The following is an 18294-nucleotide window of genomic DNA, read 5'->3' as shown; positions in this document are numbered from 1 at the left end:
CCTGCTGGACTGCTTTGATTGACATGCCATCTGGTGTGGGTTAGAAAAAATATTATCACCTACTCATACAGTTTCAATAGAGCTTTTTTATTGACATTTCCAAAGGGCTATAATAATGTCATCATGAATGCTTAGTTGAGTTTCTAAAGCTACAATTATCTCAGTGAGGGGAGGTTTAGATTCACCATTTGACAGTTTAAAGAGGCTACTCAAGGATTAGCTGTCTTTGATATGGGGTCTGAATAGAAGTTTGTTTTTATAAGGGATTTAAAAGTTTTGAATGGGTTTCATGAACAGGAGTTTTTTTTTTTCAAGTGTATATGAGTGGGAGCCATATTAGATTGCTAGAAGTTTAATTTTTTCATCTCCACATGGCTCCTGAGGTCTGATCATGGGGGATACTGGGTCAGTGGCTACAGACGTGGCATGGGAGTGTGAGGATCTATGGGGGATTGAAGGGGCATGGATTAGCATGAAGGGCCATGGAAGTATGAGGAGCTTGGGAGTGTGGGTGGGGAGCATGAATTTGCATTGGAGGGCCTTTGGGGCTATAAGGGGACATGGAGGATGGGTGGAGGGGAATGAGAGGTGAGGGCAAGAGAGCCTAACAGCTTTTAAAACAACTGTGCCAAGTCCTAGAGAACAGAGGTGAGCCTTCTAACCAGACAACCTTGGCACTCGCCCACCCCCATAGCAGCCTAGGATCTTCTTCCAGGATCGGCAGGCCTGGCTTGATGCCACCACCATCTCCCCAGAACAGAAATTGGATATAATGGGGCCCTTTAAACCAGGGCGGGCCTGCCAGGTCGGGAAATCTCCAGACCCGAGCTACCAGTCTCAGTAGCAAAGTCCAGCCAATGTGAGAGAAATTGAGCCTCAAGGTGATGGAGGCTTGGATGAATTCAATGGGGTTTGAGCGCTGTAATACAATCTTGGACTATAATGAAAGCTTTAATTATTCAAGGTTTTTCTCTTGTGGCTCACATTGTAATTTGAATTCCTACAATACCTTTATTACTCCTAGGTAGTCATTATTCTAGATTTTGATGGTGCAATGTTAGATGTGCAAAATATGATGGAAAGAATGTATGTAAACCTATCAGACAGTAAGGGCTCCCTCAAAAGTATGATAACCAGCTTGACCAGTTAAATGCATCTCCTTGGTTACAAAAACTGGTCAGCTTCAAAGAGCCTCTATTCATTTGCAGTCCTGCCCTTCCTTTGATGGAGGTTCAAAGCTTTTTCAGGGGTTCCGGGTTGTTTTGTTTTCTGATTCCTCTTTCTTATATTTGCAATGCAAGTGAGCTTACTTCAGCACTTCCCCTGCATGTAAGTGCAGTCTATTTAAAAAGGTCTTGATCTTTTTCTTAAAGTACAATGAAATCTGATTAATATCCTTTAGTTTGTTTTTATAATTCTCTTTATATTTTAGTGTTTTTTGCTTAATCAGTGACATACAGAAATTACTGAAGCTAACAGGGAACTCAGTCAACTTGTACTTATCCCTTATCATGTTAATGAACTCTCCTGCATTAGGTGGAAGTTTCACAGGGGAAACTCTGGGCCAACATCAGGACCTGACTCATGGATGCAGATAGTCTGTAGACTTTTGGAATGTTTTGTTGACTTGCACAATTTTACTGACAGGCCTAATGTTCCTGTTATGTATTTGGCCTTATTTGCGATCTCACAGGGTAGACACAAAGTTTTGTGGTCTTTCCCTTTTCTTCATGCACAGAATTCACTCCCTGGAAAAATATGCATATCATCTAATCTCTAGCTTTCCACTTTTATTTTGTTATTTAATTGTTTAAAAAAAAGCTTATTCTAACCAAATTGAAGATCAAGGATTCAAACATTAATTTTGATTTTTTAAAAATATTTTTTCTGTAGGTGTGGTAAAGTGAGGTACCCTGTCCCTTTAAGAGAATGCAAGTGTGCTGATCATGTGACAGCACTGACGAATCACTGTAAAGCACGGGCCACTGGGAACTCTAAGTCTAGTTCTGGAGGTTCCTGAGTGAGCACATATGATCTGGTGTTCTGCCCTGTGTCTCAATAAACCATCACTGTTTATTTTTACATCAGTCTCTTCCCATTACTAATTGCAAGCAGCAATTGATGAGAACATAGGAAGGCATGCAGTTAGAGTTTGATTGGTTAACAAACTCATTTATCCAAGACATAAAAATGGCAACGAGGATAAAGAACAAAGGAAAATAAACTTCAAGACAGATGAACAATGGATTGGAAAGTGCAACTGTACTTAACTTGTAAACTAGGTGACAGCTGGCAATTGGAGCAGAAAGCAGTGATACTGTTTAAATTTTTTTTTAAAACCTCTAGAATCGCGATTGAGGGGATCCCACCAAAACTTGAAAAGAGCACAAGACCCAGCAGAGAAAAGCTGACAGCTGCAGAGACAGAGTTAAAAAAAAGATGACTGCTTTTAAAGCAGCAATGCATTTAAAAGGGTAAATACATATAAAATGGCTATGGACAGAAAACTACAGGAGACCCCCGAGAGAGTGCAATTCCGCCTTAAGCCAAACACCTAAATTCATTATTACCTGGAAAGCCTATCAGAAGTGCAGTCCCCTTACAATCGTTCATGATGCCGCAGTTCAGGCATGTCGATCCATTTGACCCCATTTCAAATGACTGGTCTCAGCATGTCGAACACCTAGTGTTCTTTTTTACCGCTAGTGACATCGCTGGGGAGGAGAAAAAGATGGCGATTCTTTTGTCCTCATGTGGGAGCAAAACGTACGGGCTTATCTGCAGCCTTACGTCACCTAGCGCCCCAGACTCGAAGACTTTTGACGAGTTAATAAAAATTGTACAGAGCCACTCGAGACCAAAGACCTCAGTTAATATGCAGCACTTCAAGTTCAACTCAAGGAACAGGCTTCCGGAGGAGACAATCGCTGACTATGTAGCTGTTTTAGAGACATTAACAGAGCATTGCAAATTCAGAACGTCCATTAGTGATATGTTGAGAGACCAGCTGATATGCGGGATTGGAGCTGATACTATCCAAAGATGTTTGCTAGCCAAACCTAGTCTAGACTTCAATAAGGCATTAGAATTAGCTACCGCGATGGAGAGTGCTGTTAGAAATTCCGAGGTTATAAAAGAGACACAAAATGGCGCCGTCCATCTGGTCAAGCGGGACAATCCAGCAACAAAAGGCGCAACACCTTTGGACTCCACAGAAAGGTGGGAAACGCTCTCTAGCAGCAGACCATTGAAAAACAACAGTACTGCAGTGAAAACCCACAAAATGAATGAGAGAAATATATCCAGGCCTCCAGTGAGCGAACAACAACTCAAACAAGTCGTGTGCTTTTTCTGCCACCACTATGGTTACCTAAGGCAGCACTGCAGGTAAAGGCTAAAACAACATAAAGGCAGAAGATAAAATCATGAAATATGCCTCATAGAAGAGCCAGAAGAAATAGAATCAGTGATCCATTCATTATATAAGCTCACAGCGGGTAGAACTGAGCCAATCCAAGTAGTCATTACAGTTAACAGTCAACCATTAAGATGGAAGTTGACACGGGAGCATCAATGTCTGCCTTTGGAGAGCGTACATTTAGATATCTGAGTAAAGGAACCCATCTTTTGAAGTTAGAAGCTTCGGACACAAAGCTGAGGACATACATGGTCGAAGAAATAAGACTGAAAGGGTTATGTCAAGTCTCGGCGATGTATGGATATCAATCTGAAAGGTTGCCCTTGTTAGTGGAAGCTGGATAGGGCCCCAACTTATGCCACAACTGGCTCGAAAAGAATAAATTGAAATGGGCCGAAATTTTCCAAATTACAATGAAAGGTTTATAGGAATTGTTGCAAAAGTATGCTTCGTTTTCAACAATAATTTATTCGAGGATTCGAGGGCTACAGGCCAGGATCCATGTAGACCCAAATGCAACCCCCAGATTTATAAGAGCCAGACCAGTCCCTTATGCTCTATGGGACAAAGTTGAAACTGAACTGGACAGACTGGAAAAATTGGGCATCCTACAACCAGTGCAATTTTCTGAGTGGGCGGCACCCACTGTACCTGTACTGAAGCCGGAGCAAAGCATGCATTTATGCATGACTATAAGCTAACTGTCAATAATATGGCCAAACTTGATTGACACCCGATACCTAAGATTGAGTAATTGTATTTCTAGTTGTTAGGGGGCACCACATTTTCAAAATTAGACATGAACCATGCCTACCAGCAGGTAGAGTTGGTAAAGGACTCTAGAGAATTCGTCACCATTAATACACACCGAGGATTGTATCAATACACACGTCTACCCTTTGGGGTCTCCTCGATGTGTGCTATTTTCCAAAGAACAATGGAAAACTTGCTCCAAGGATTGCCCCATGTTAACATTTACTTGGATGACATATTGGTCACAGGACTGACTGACAATGAACACTTAGCAAATCTAGAAGAGGCACACAAATGCTTTGCAGTAACAGGGGTACGTTTAAAATGAGAAGTGATTATTCCAGGCTAAGGAGGTAGCTTACTTGTTCCACAAGTTTGATGCTTAGGGCCTGCATCCTGTGGTAGAAAAAGTCCAGGCCATTTGCGAGGCACCTACCCCAAGAAATACCACAGAGCTTAGGCATGGGAAACTACTACGGCCGATTCCTCCCAAACCTCTCAACTGTGCTGGCTCCATTGTACGGCCTGCTTAAGAAGGACCAGAATTGGAATTGGAAAGCCCCACACCAGGATGCCTTCTTGAAAGTGAAGTGATTGTTAAGATCGTCAGCCTTGTTGGTCCACTTTAACCCCAAGAAGGAATTAGGTTTAACATGTGATGCATCCCCTTATGGAATAGGGGCTGTCCTTTCACATTGGATGGTGGATGGCTCCGAACGACCCATTGGTTATACACCTCACACACCCAGTGTTACAGAGCAACAATATTCCCAGATAGAAAAGGAGGGCTTATCTATTGTGTTCGGCATCCGGAAGTTTCATCAATATCTCCACGGCCATTTCCATATTATAACTGACCACAAGTCCCTACTGGGATTATTTGGAGAAGAGAAAGCAATATCACCTATCGCATCAGCTCCCATCCAGAGATGGGCACTAATATTAGCCACCAACGAATACACTTTTGTTCACTGTTCAGAAACTCAAATCGCACATGCTGACGCACTGAGCTGCCTTCCCCTGCCAGCTAATAACGGAGAGGCTTTGATTCCCCAGGAACTGGTCTTGGTGCTAAATTTTCTGGATTCCTCCCCTGTTCAGACTAGACAAGTCTGTGAGTGGCCAAGCCGGGACCCACCATTGTCTAACATCTGGCAGCAGGTCTTGAATGGTTGATCAGGTGGATCTAAACTGAGGAGATGAAGCCCTATTCTGATCATAAATATAAACTCTCCTGCCAGGAGCAAGGGTTATCGTGCCCCCGAGAGGATGAAGGCCGTTATTAGCCGAGGTATATAGCACTCACCCGGGCATTAGCAGAATGAAGATGCTCCCATGCAGGCATATACTTGGATATAGAAATCCTGGTCAAAAGCTGTCCTCAATGCCAGCAGGTGCAAACGTCCATTGCATCCATGGGAATGGCCAGGGTGCCTCCATGTCAATTACATGGGACCTTCTTGGGCACAATGTTCCTTTTACTGATTGACTCCCACTCCAAATAAGTGGACGTCCAGGAAGTCCGGTTGCCCAAATCAGCTGCCACCATAGACTGTTTGCGGCAGTTTTGCATTGCATGGGTTGCCAGAGGTCCTTGTGTCTGACAACAGGACCGCTTTTACAAATGGGCAGTTCCACAGGTTCATGACCCTTAATGGCATTACCCATATCAAAACCTCACCCTCATCAAATGGCATGGCTAAGTGGGCAATCCAAACCTTTAAACCCCGGATGAAAAAGATGGAAGCGAATTCCATCGGCACAAGATAGTTCCAGTTCTTGTTCGCATACTGGACCACGCCACACATGGTGACCGGCATTGCCCCTGCAGAACTACTAATGAAGAGACATCTCCACACCCACCTGACTCTTATCCTGCTGAATTTAAAGGAAATTTGAAGAAAAGCCAAGAGGCGTAGGAGACCAGGCACGATGGTCATGGCCGTGGAAGAACTATCATAATGGGAGGTGCGGTCCTCGTGAAGAACTTTGGAGATGGGCCCAATTGGCTGTTAGGGCAGGTGAGTGCAGTAACTGGACCCTTTTCCTATAACATATCAATAAACGGCCAAAAAATTAGACAACACATGGATCACCTCCACAAAAGAACACCAATCCCACAAGAAGAAAGGCAGTCTTCATCTAGTTTGAGTTTGTGCTGCATGTAGAAGACAGGTCACATGGTTTGGAAGCACCGGTGGGACCTATGGGACCCGAGGGAGTAGGGGAGACAAACCTGCCAATTTCCACCGAGGGATCTAGTGGACAACATTCCCTAAAAAGGAGGTCTCGGAAAAACCAGCCAAGGTTGTTGAACTGAGACGCTCAACATGTCCGAGAAAGCCTCCTGAGAGACTTGACCTGTAAATAGTTATTGTGTAAATAATTAACGTGTTTTAAGCTTGTTAGCTCTACTTTTAAGTAAAGGGGGAGGGATGTGGTAAAGTGAGGTACCCTGTCCCTTTAAGAGAATGCAAGTTTACTGATCGTATGACAGCACTGACGAATCACTTTACAGTGCAGGCAACTGGGAACTGTAAGTCTAGTTCTGGAGGTTTGTGAGTGAACATGTATGACCTGGTGCTCTGCCCTGTGTCTCAATAAACCTTCACTGTTTATTTTTACATCAGTCTCTCCCCGTTATTGACTGCAAGCAGCAATTGATGAGAACATAGGAAGGCATGCATTAGACTTCGGTTGGCCAACAAACTCATTTACCCTAGATATAAAATTAGGTGTTGGGATGGCCGTCTTTTTGCCCATCCCTTCTTGCCTTGTGAAGGTGGGCAATCTCTTTAAGTCATTGCAGTCATCATGGTTATGGCTCTTGTTTTATAAACAATTATGGAAGGCAGTTTGTGCACAGCAAGATCCCATGAATTGCAATGTGATAATGACAAGGCAAGCTGTGTTTTATTGTGTTGGCTGAGGGATAGATATTGGCAAAGATGACAGGAAAGAGCACACCTGCTCTTCTTTGAAATTGTATTGGAGGAGGCCCTCCTAATTTGGGCGTGTGTCCCCATGGCAAACCCCCACCCTGTCCTCACCAATCCCCACCCCATTCCTCACTGGTGCCTGCCTGGTTGACCCCTGGTGCAACCAGATCCTACTTTACTGCTTTGGGGGCTTTTGGAAGCCTGTTCCCATGACATCTTCGTCTTCCGGGTGCAGTCACAGCAGTAGCCTGCGTCCCTAGTGGCACTGCTGAAACTGTTAAGCAGCCAACCCTCTGATTGGGCGGCAACTCCTGGAGGTGGATGACCATCCTTTAAAAGGACAGAAGCTTTGATGGTAGATAATTAGTTGCTGGATGACCGAACAATGTGGCTGGGAGTCCCACAAACAGCCACGGTGGGGCTGCCCTCAGCATTTGGGCCTGTCATCAGGACCCCAGCCATTCTGATAAAATTCTGACCAATGTGTTATTGGAACTTACTTTTTCTGTATTTCCAAACTAAAGGGTGCACAAAATATTGCTAATCTCTTCCAATCTTGTATCAATATCTCTGGTTACAAAGAATTGATTTTGTTTCTTTACATTGTTATTTTAAAAATACCAATTCTAATGACCACTGATATCTGTGTGTTAGCTTCAATGTTTTGCCTTACTCTCATACAGCGAATACTAATTGTCAACATTTTCAAACCAGAATATTCCATGAAACATCCTTACCGTTGATTCCTTTTCATCACAGTAGAAGAAAATTGAAGACCCTCGTAATTCTGACCAGTATCTTTGGAAGTCCTGTTAAGTAGATACAAGGAAACATATCAAAGGGAGGGGAGAAAAAAAGCCTCATACAACTGTGTGTATTCACTCTACAGTACTTTGTAGAATTATAAAAACATAGAATGGTTAAATGCAGAAGGAGGCCATTCAGCCTGCCGAGCCCATGCCGGATCTTTGCAAGAGCAATTTAACTAGTCCCACTTCCCCTCTCTTTCCTATAGCCCTACATTGTTTTCCCTTCAGGTGTTTATCCAACTTCTTTTCGAAAGTCATGATTGAATATGCCTCCACCATCCTTTTGTAAAGGAAATATCATTTTTTTCCCCTAATATTACCGTGGGACACTGATGTAGGCTTATGGGGGATGCATGTATTTGTCCAGTTTAACTAAATTGCAGGCAGTCAGACTGCAATGTTTGAATCAGCAAAAGGGATTAGGTGTAAAACAGGCATTTGAAATGGAGATGGGTAAGCTAGGATGAAGTCTCAGCAGATACAATGTGAATGGAATTTGCATTTTTAGATAAGTTGACAGGTTGTTTGATTTGCAAAGGAACATGGTAAGATGTTTACAACTGGCAAGGTAAATAAAGCAAAGTTATCAAGCTTTTTTTTTTCGAAAGTGCTGGCCATAATGACAACATGAAGGATTTTTATATTCTGGGAAAAGTAACTGCCAAAGAAAGGTTGAAACAATGGGGTTTACAGACCAAAAGGGAGGAAATATTTTTAAAGAGAGGTGGAAAGCTGTGTGTGGATTGGCTGTGTGAGATCTTGAAAAGTGCACTGTGTGAAACAAACTTGTGGAAAAAGCCTCTAGCCAACCTGGAGAAGTTTACTGTTCCAGTAACCACAGCCTGATTTTATGCCCCATTGTGACAGGGACATGGCCGTAAAATGCGGCAAGCTATTCTAAACTCCATTGACTTCGGCAGCAACATAAAATCCTGCGGCTGTAAAATTCTGATCCCAAGGTTGTGTTAAAAGCCTTTGGAATTCCATTGTCAAGTGAGGGGGAGAGAGAATCTGGGAAGTACCTTCCTTATAGCATCAGTGGGTGTTTGTGGTAATATTGCTGGATGTTTTATAGATTTATAGATTAAGAATCTATTTGGACTGTTGTGTGAAAGGGGAGAGCTGTTGTAAAACTAAGCGTAACTATGTAACTGTAGTCTTGTGTGTTTAAGTTTTCTTTTTTTAATAAATGTTTTAATTTAATCATTAAAATATCAAAAGATGGTAGTGGGCTCATTACTTCTGATTTCAGTGCACAAACCTTCTTGTAATAAATACAAATTGGAATATCGTTGTGATAGCATGGCCAGGTTTTCCTTCAGGATTTGGTCATCCTGGCAAATGCGACCTACCATATCATTACATGTTCCAGATCATAACCACTTACTGCAGCCTTTCCTCATGTCATCTTAGATTTAAAATGATTGGTAAAAGAACCAGTTTCCTTTCATTCTTGGCCCTTTGGAAATGGGAACAGTTTCTATCTACTCTGTCTTGATCACTCATGATTTTGAACACCTCTGTCAAATCTACTCTGAACCTCTCCTCTTTAAGGAGAAGAACCCCAGCACCTCCCACATATCCATGGAAGTCCCTCATTCCTGGAACATTATTGCCACACAAGTGTCAGGCAACAACCATCTCCAACAAGAGAGAATCTAACCATCAGCCCTTGACTTCCAATGGCATTACCATCATTGAATCTCCCACTATCAACATCCTGGGGGTTACCATTGACCAAAAACTGAACTGGACTAGCCATATAAATACTATGGCTGCAAAAGCAGGTCAGAGGCTAGGAATCGTGCGATGCATAACTCACGCCCTGACTCCCCAACAACTGCCCACCATCTACAAGGCATAAGTCAGGAGTGTGATGGCATACTCCCCGCTTACCTGGATGAGAGCAGCTCTCACAACACTCAAGAAGCTAGACACCGTCCAGGACAAAACAGCCCATTTGATTGACATCACATCCACAAGCATTCACTCCCTCCACCATCAACGCACAGTAGCAGCAGCATGTACCATCTACAAGACGCTCTGCAGGAATTCACCAATGCTCCTTAGACAACACCTTCCAAACCCACAACCACTATCATCTAGAAGGACAAGGGCAGTAGATACATGGGAACACCACCACCAGGAAGCTCCCTTCCAAGTCACTCACCATCCTGACCTTGAAATATGTCACCGTTCCTTCACTGTCACTGGGTCAAAATCCTGGAACTCTGTTCCTAACAGCACTGTGGATGTACCTACACAACATGGACTGCAGTGGTTCAAGAAGGCAGCTCACCACCACCTTCTCAGGGGCAACTAGGGATGGGCAATAAATGCTGGCCCAGTCAGTAAAGCCCATATCCCATGAATTAATTTTTAAAAATGCATCAATTTGCACTCTGCCAAGTATCTAGTCATTCCACCAGCCTGTCTATGTCCCCTTGAAGTCTATCACTATCCCCTTGACAGTTCACGATAATTCCAAGGTTTGTGTCATCTGCAGAATTTGAAATTGTGTCCTACGCCCAAGTCTATCAAAAGAAGCACAGGTGCTAGCACCGGCCCCTGGGGAACAACAATGTATACCTTCCACTACTCTGAAAAACAACCATTCGCCGACTTAATCTGTTTCTTCTCAATTTTTTATTTGTTCATGGGATGTGGGTAGCACTGGCTAGGCAGCCTTCATTGTCCATCCTTAATTGCCCTTGAGAAGGTGGTGGTGAGCTGCCTTCTTGAACCGCTGCAGTCCAGGTGGTGTAGGACATCCATAGGCTGTTAGGGAGGGAATTCTGGGGTTTTGACCCAGCAACAGTGAAAGAATGGCAATATCATTTCAAGTCAGGGTGGTGTTAGACTTGGAGGGGAACTTGCGGGTGGTGGTGTTTTTATGCATCTGCTGCCCTCGTCCTTCTAGGTGGTAGAGGTGGCAGGTTTGGAAGGTGCTGTTGAAGGAGCCTTGGTGAGTTGTTTAAATGCAACTTCTAGATGGTACACACTGCTGCTACTGCACTGTGGATGTACCTACACAACATGGACTGCAGTGGTTCAAAAAGGCAGCTCACCACCACCTTCTCAGGGGCAACTAGGGATGGACAATAAATGCTGGCCCAGTCAGTAAAGCCCATATCCCATGAATTAATTTTTTAAAATGCATCAATTCGCACTCTGCCAAGTATCTAGTCATTCTAGATGGAGGGACTGAATGTTGAAGGTGACGGGTGGGATGACAATCAAGCAGGCTGCTTTGTCCTGGATGGTGTTGAGCTTCTTGAGTGTTGCTGAAGTTGCACTCATCCAGGCAAGTGGGGAGTATTCCATCGCACTCCTGACTTGTGCCTTGTAGATGGTGGACAGACTTTGGGGAGTCAGGGGTGAGTTACTCTCCACAGAATTCCAAGGCTCTGATTTGCTCATGTCGCCACAGTATTTATGCAGCTGGTCCAGTTCAGTTTCTGGCCAATGGTAACCTCCAAGATGTTGATAGTGCAGGATTCAGTGATGGTAATGCCATTGAATATCAAGGAGAGATGGTTAGATAATCTCTTTTTAGAAATAGTCATTACCTGGCACTTAGGTGGCGCAAATGTTACTTGCCACTTATCAGCCCAAGCCTGAATATTGTCCAGGTTTTGCAGTATATGGGCACTAACCGATTCAGTATCTGAGGAGTCGTGGATGGTGCTGAACATTATGCAATCATCAGCAAATATCCCCACTTCTGACCTTATGATTGAGGGAAGGTAATTGATGAAACAGTTGAAGATTATGGAGCCTAGGACACTACCCTGAGGAACTCCTGCAGTAATGTCCTGAACTGAGACAATTGACCTCAAACAACCATAACCATCTTCCTTTGTGTCAGGTATGGCTCCAACCAGTGGAGAGTTTTCCACCTGATTCTCATTGACTTCAGTTTTGCTAGGGCTCCTTAATGCCACACTCGGTCAAATATGGCTTTAATGTCAAGAGCAGTCACTCTCACCTAACCTCTGGAGTTCAGCTCTTTTGTCCATGTTTGGACCAAGGCTGTAATGAGGTCAGAAGCTGGGTGGCCCTGGTAGAACCCAGACTGAGTGTCAGTGAGCAGGTTATTGCTGTGGAAGTGCCGCCTGATAGCACAGTCAATGACATGTTCCATCACTTTGCTAATGATGGAGAATAGACTGATGGGACAGTAAAGGCAAAATACTGTAGATGCTGGAAATCTGAAACAAAAATAAAAAATGTTGGAAAAACTCAGCAGATCTGACAGCAGTGGAGAGAAGGACAGAGTTAATGTTTTGAGTCCATATGACTCTTCTTCAGAGCTAAAGGGAAGTAATAATTGGCTGTAGCACTGGGAAGTAGTAATGGGGTAGTAAGTGGCTGGGTTGGATTTGTCCTGCTTTTTGTGTATAGGACAATCTGGGCAATTTTCCACATTGCCGGGTAGATGTCAGGGTTGCAGCTGTAATGGAACAGCTTGACTAGGGGTGCAGCCAGTCCTAGAGCACAAGTGTTCAACACTAATGCTGGAATGTCAGGAGTGTGATGGAATACTACCCACTTGCCTGAATGAGTGCAGCTCCAACAACACTCAAGAAGCTTGACACCATCCAGGACAAAGCAGCCCACTTAATTGGCACCACATCCACAAACATTTACTCCCTCCACCCCAATGCACAGTAGCAGCAGTGTGTGCCAACTATAAGGTGCACTGCAGGAATCCACCAAGGCTCCTCCGACAGCAACTTCCAAACCCACGACCACTACCACCTAGAAGGACAAGGGCAACAGATACATGGGAACACCACCACCTGGAAGTTCCCTGCAAGTCACTCACCATCCTGAATTGGAAATACATGGTTCCTTCACTGCCACTGGGTCAAAGTCCTGGAACTCCATTCCTAACAGGACTGTGAGTGTACTTACACCACATGGACTGCAGCAGTTCAAGAAGGCAGCTCACCACCACCTTCTCAAGGTTAACTAGGATGGGCAATAAATGCTGGCTCAGCCAACAAAGCCCACACTCCATGAATGCATAAAAAAATGTTGTCACGTTCCATAAACTTTGCATTATCCACTGTCTTCTGCAATTTCTTGATATCTGTGGAGTGAATCAAATTAGCTGCAGACTGGCATCTGTGATGCTGGAGACCTCAGGAGGAGGCCAAGGTAGATCACCCACCCAGCACCTCTGGCTGGAGGTGGCTGCAAATGTTTCAGTCTTGTCTTTAGCACTAATGTGCTGGTCTCCCCCATCATTGAGGATGAGGATATTTGTGGAGTGTCCTCCTCCAGTTGGTTGTTTACTTGTCCACCACCATTCACAACAGGACGTGGCAGGACCACAGAGATTAGATCTGATCTTTTGGTTGTGGGATTGCTTAGCTCTGTCTATTGGGTGCTGTCTCTGTCCCTTTTATTCATTGGGCTTCAACTTTGTTAAAAAGCCTACTGAGTGACACATCAACCGAATTACCTTCGTCAACCCACTCTGAAAACCACATCAAAAAACTCAATCAAGTTAGTTAAACACAAGTTGCCTTCAACAAATCCATGCTGGTTTTTCTTAATTAATCCATACTTGTCCAAATAACAGTTAATTTAGTTTTGAATTATTATTCCTTAAAGCTTTCCCATCACCAAGTTTAAACCGACAGGCCTGTAGTTGTGATGTTCATCCTTATCCTTATCCTTACAACTTTCTTTGAACAAGGTGTGAGATTCCAATTTTACACAGTGAGTGTAATGTGATTACTATCAATATATCATCTGGGGGCACAGGAATTGCTAAATGAATAAAGACAAGGATCCATCTATTTTGCCTTCTGCCATTCCAGTAGTCACATTATACAATGTGAATTGTTCACTAATTATAGTAATTACTATCAATTAGTGAACAACAGACTAACTGAAGAAAATGCTAGTGGTGGACAGCTTTGGGAACCATAAATCCAAAGACACCTATTCCTCCAAGCATGTTACACTTTCCATGGGTCCTGTCTCAAATTACTCATACATGTAGGCCAAAATGGTATGTTCTGAAAGAAATCTGTCCAACTTGCATTTGAATGAATCAATACTAACAGCTTCCACCATCCTCCTAGGGTACATGTTCTATAGATTGACCATTCGCTCACTGAAGTGTTTCCACAGATTAGTTTTGTATTTCAAGCAAAGTCTGCATCCTCCAGTTCAACTGCTCTGAATAAGATGAAACAGTGTGCCATCATCTACATTATCTACTCTCTTTGGCATCCTAAAAACAGAAATTATACTACCTCTGAACCTTCTCATTTCCAGTGAGAACACGTCAAATTTACATCTTCTACAAGCGGTCTGTCTTGACAGGGAGGAAATTTTAGACCTAGATCAGTTTCTGGAGCGAGGCCTCCAGCCTCAGTGCAACATCCAGTTGCCAAATACATCTGAAGGAAAGTGATCCCTGGGTGCTTCCAGACAGCAAATGGACAAATCATTCAGATCAGCCAGTATTACTGGGGTTTTCTTTTTATTCATTCATGGAATGTGAGCATCACAAGCAAAGCCAGCATTTATTGCCCAAATCTAATTGCCCTTGAGTAGTGAGCGGCTTTCTTGACCTGCTGCAGTCTTTGTGGTGTAGGTAGGCCCAACATGCTGTTCAGGAGGGAGTTCCAGGATTTTGACCCAGGGACAGTGAAGGAAAGATGACATATTTCCAAGTCAGGTGAATTTGAAGGTGAAGCTGTTCCATGCATCTGCTGCACTTGTTCTTCTAGGTGGTAGAGGTCTGGAGTTTGAAAGGTGTTATCAAGGAGCCTTGGTGAGTTGCTGCAGTGCATCTTGCAGATGGTACACACTGCTGCCGCTGTCTGCCAGTGGTGGAGGGAGTGAATGTCTGATGGTGTGTTGATCAAGCAAGCTACCTTGTCCTGGATGGTGTTGCTGGCCCTGCACAGATCCAGGCAAGTGGCAAGTATTCCAACACATTTCTGCATTGTGCTTTATAGATGGTGGACTGGCTTTGAAGATAATCACTGCTGAATTCCCAGTCTCTGACCTTCTTGTAGCCACCATAGCTATGGGGCTTGTTCCGGTTAAGTTTCTTGTTAATGTCAACCACCAGGATGTTGATGGTCACAGATGGTCTCTATTTTCATGTCCTCAGGACATCCCAAAAAACCTCACACTCAATTCATTACTTTGCAGTGTAGTCACTGTTGTTCAATGAGCAAATTGGCAACTAATTTGAGCACAGCAAGATCCCACATCAGCCATGAAATAAAAGTCCTGTTACTCTCTTAAAATGATATTGGTTAAAGGATAAATATTGGCCAGGCAAACTCATGTATTCTCCTTAAAATAGTGAAATAGAATATTTTATATCCATTTGAACTAGCTAACAGGATCTTGGTTTAATATCTCATCTGAAAGATGCCTAATCTGACATTGCAGAACTCCCTCAACACTGCATCAAAGTGTTAACCTAGATAATGTACTCAAGCCCTTGAGTGGGGCTTTATGCCACAACCTCTGGCTTAGAGTGAAAAGTCACTTCTCATTCACCATGAGTAATAAAAGGTTAAACATTTGAAGTGACAGGTAAAAGCTTCAATAGAAAGAAACTCACTGCATTTTTGTAGATACTGAACAAATATTCAGTGACACTTATGCTGTCTCAAACTGTGGTTCTTTCTTGAAATAGTCTACCACTTGCTAATTAAGATACTTCAACTCACTATATTTTAAATCTGTTCTATCTTCACTATTTATTCAGTTTAGAAATCTATCATTCTTCTATTTGCCTCCAAACTCCTTAGAACTGTGATTACGAGGGTCAGAGACTAACCTGTTCCTTATTAATTATTGCTACTTCAAAGGCAATATATAAGTGCATGTTATTGTTGAGCATTCAGTGTTAATCCAATATCAACCACAAGATGATGGCAGGGAGCACCTTGTTTCTCTCCAATAACAGCAATTGTATTCACATAGTGCTTCTAACGTATGAAATTCCCAAGTTGCTTCACACGGGTATGGTGAAGCAAAGTTTGACACTGAGCTACAAAAGGAGATATGAATACAGAGGACCAATAGCTTAGTCAGAGAGCTTGGTTTTAAGGAGCATCTTAAATGAGGAGGGAGAGTAAAGAGGTTTAGGGAGGAAATTCCAGAGCTCTGGGCCCAGGCAGCTGGAAGCACAGTCACCAATAGCGGAGCAGTTAAAACTGGGGATGCATGACAGGCCAAACTTGGAAGAGTATAGATAATTTGGAAGGTTGTAGAGCTGAGGAGATGACATGGTAGGATTTGAAAACAAGGATGAGAATTGTAAAACTCTTGCAAGGGCTTTGTGCATCGCCCTCCAGGCAGCTGCTGGCCTTGCCCTCAGCAGGGAGCCCGTCCACTGCCAGGAACACCCCAGCACTTTTGGCCACATAAATATTCAAATTGGCTAACTGCTGTGGCATTTGCAAATTGCCTCCCAATCCTGCCTTCAAGCCTGCTTCCACAGGACTGGGAACATTCCACCCTATGTGTTATACAAAAATATGTTAGTGCTATTCATCAAAGATTTTTTAAGATAAAAAAGCTCTATGTTGTGAGGCAGATTTTTTTTTTTTCAACAACTACTTTATAAGAAAAGGGCCCTGGAGAAGCAAAGTAGGAAAAAGTGGGAGGGAAAACAGGAGTTGCCCCGAGCACCCTCTTGCCCTCAGCTGTAGATAAGATTGCTGGAAACCTGAAAATAGGTCCTTCGTCTGGCCTAATGGTTTAAAACCCCAGGGAGACGAGGATGCAGGGAAACTAAAGGAAAGAAAAAGATTTTACAAATAAAGGAAAATAGAAGTTGCTGGCATTGCATTCCATACAATACAAAACTCTGCTGCCCATACCCTAGCCTGTGCCAAGTTCCACTCATCCATCATCCCTCTGCCCGCTGATCACATTGGTTCCTGGTTCCCAAACTCCTCAAATACAGGACAGGTCTGTATTCTGGGGCATTAATGAATCCCAGCGTTGTTTATTTTATTGCGCTTTTTAAACAAATCAAGTTTCTCTCCTTGCAAAGACTCGAGTCGGCAAATGGTCAGTCACTTCATAAAAAGCTTAGCTGACAGGTTGTGATTGATTTCAAAAGAGTATTTCGTAACCTCTCCGCTGAGTCGACCAACTGGAAATGTAGCATTAGTGAAAGCCTTCCGTTGCCTCAGGCTTCAGGTGTGTTATCTTACTTTTTATTAGAACTATTAGCAGTTCAAATTCATGGGCAGCGCATTTTATTCTTGTACCTCTCTCCAGTTAGATTAAGGTGCTGGAATTAAAAATAAGATAATTTTAAATCCTTTTAAAGTAATTCACAGAACCATGACGAGATATATTAAGACTTTGCAGTGCTTACATTTCTCCCCATTTCTAAATAGTTTTCACTATTTTTTGTCACAAAATGTGAAGTTATCTGGTACGATTCAATCACTAGATTTTAAAAAAAAACATACCGAGTGCTTTCTACAGCACTCCAGTTCCTTCAGGGCTATGGAGGATCAAAAATTAAGGCAAGCTTCAGTCTGTACCTTACAGAAACACGGTCATCACCTACCTTATCCCTCGAGCTTTTTTTACACAGGAACCCATCATAATATAAAGGCAGAGAGGTAATCTTCTCACGTCTTTGAAAGACTAACCTCAGATTTGTTCTAGAGGCAGCCATTTCTGTTAAACAACAAGCAAGGTCAGTTATCTATTAACATTGAGGTGAAGCAATGAAGATCCACGGATTCATCCAGCTCAGTGTGGCCGCCCTGTCGTCTGTTCTCCCCCCCGCGACCTGTATTCAAGCGGCAGTGAAAGAACCGAAAGAGGAGGAGGTTCACTGCGCGGAATGAAAATTTCGGAGTCCTTCTCAGACGTTCACTACAAATCGAAACGCTGGAGGAATGAGGAAACTATTCAATGAGGAAGGTAAATTATCAAACTCTGTGCCGTAAAATAGAGAACATTCCTGTACCAAGCAACAATGGCTAAAAGGAGGGCGGGGGGGCGGAATGACTTCCTAATGCATCAGTGATCATTTTAGTAGCCAAACCACAATGAAAGATGAAACACCCTAATGACTATGCGCTTCAGTAACAACAACTTGCATTTATGCACGCTTGTGTGGGGGAAAAACACCTCGTTAGATTTGGAGAGGGTCAAAGGAGATGAGGTATGAGCAGGGTAGGAGATCACAGAGATAAGCTGGGCAAGGCCGTGAAAGCTTTTGAAGCTCAAGATGAGGACATTCACGGCTCGACAAGGAGCCAGTAGAGACAAACAAGGTATCGGGGTTCATGAAAGTAAATGCGGGGCTTTGAATGGTAAAAGACATGGGATGACATTCTTAATGGGATTATGCTGGTTG

At 43.2% G+C, this 18294-nt stretch overlaps 1 protein-coding gene across 4 annotated transcripts in view; it reads right to left on the bottom strand.

Moving 5' to 3' along the window:
* LOC121277360 (signal-transducing adaptor protein 1-like) overlaps positions 1–17825 on the bottom strand; it is a 60461-nt gene extending 42636 nt beyond the window's left edge. For all 4 annotated transcript variants that reach the window (XM_041186737.1, XM_041186738.1, XM_041186740.1 and 1 more), the window contains exons 1-2: positions 17494–17825; positions 7848–7919 (exon numbers count right to left, since the gene is read on the bottom strand). In XM_041186737.1, coding sequence (XP_041042671.1) covers positions 7848–7919; positions 17494–17604 — 183 coding nt within the window. In that variant the 5' untranslated portion in view covers positions 17605–17825. The remainder of the gene's footprint in view (positions 1–7847; positions 7920–17493) is intronic.
* Between the last annotated feature and the right edge of the window lie 469 nt (positions 17826–18294).

The sequence above is a fragment of the Carcharodon carcharias genome, chromosome 4 (assembly GCF_017639515.1).
Source record: "Carcharodon carcharias isolate sCarCar2 chromosome 4, sCarCar2.pri, whole genome shotgun sequence".
Lineage (NCBI taxonomy): Eukaryota > Metazoa > Chordata > Chondrichthyes > Lamniformes > Lamnidae > Carcharodon > Carcharodon carcharias.
Note: the sequence above shows the minus strand (reverse complement) of the source record. Positions and strands in the feature narration are given on the sequence as shown.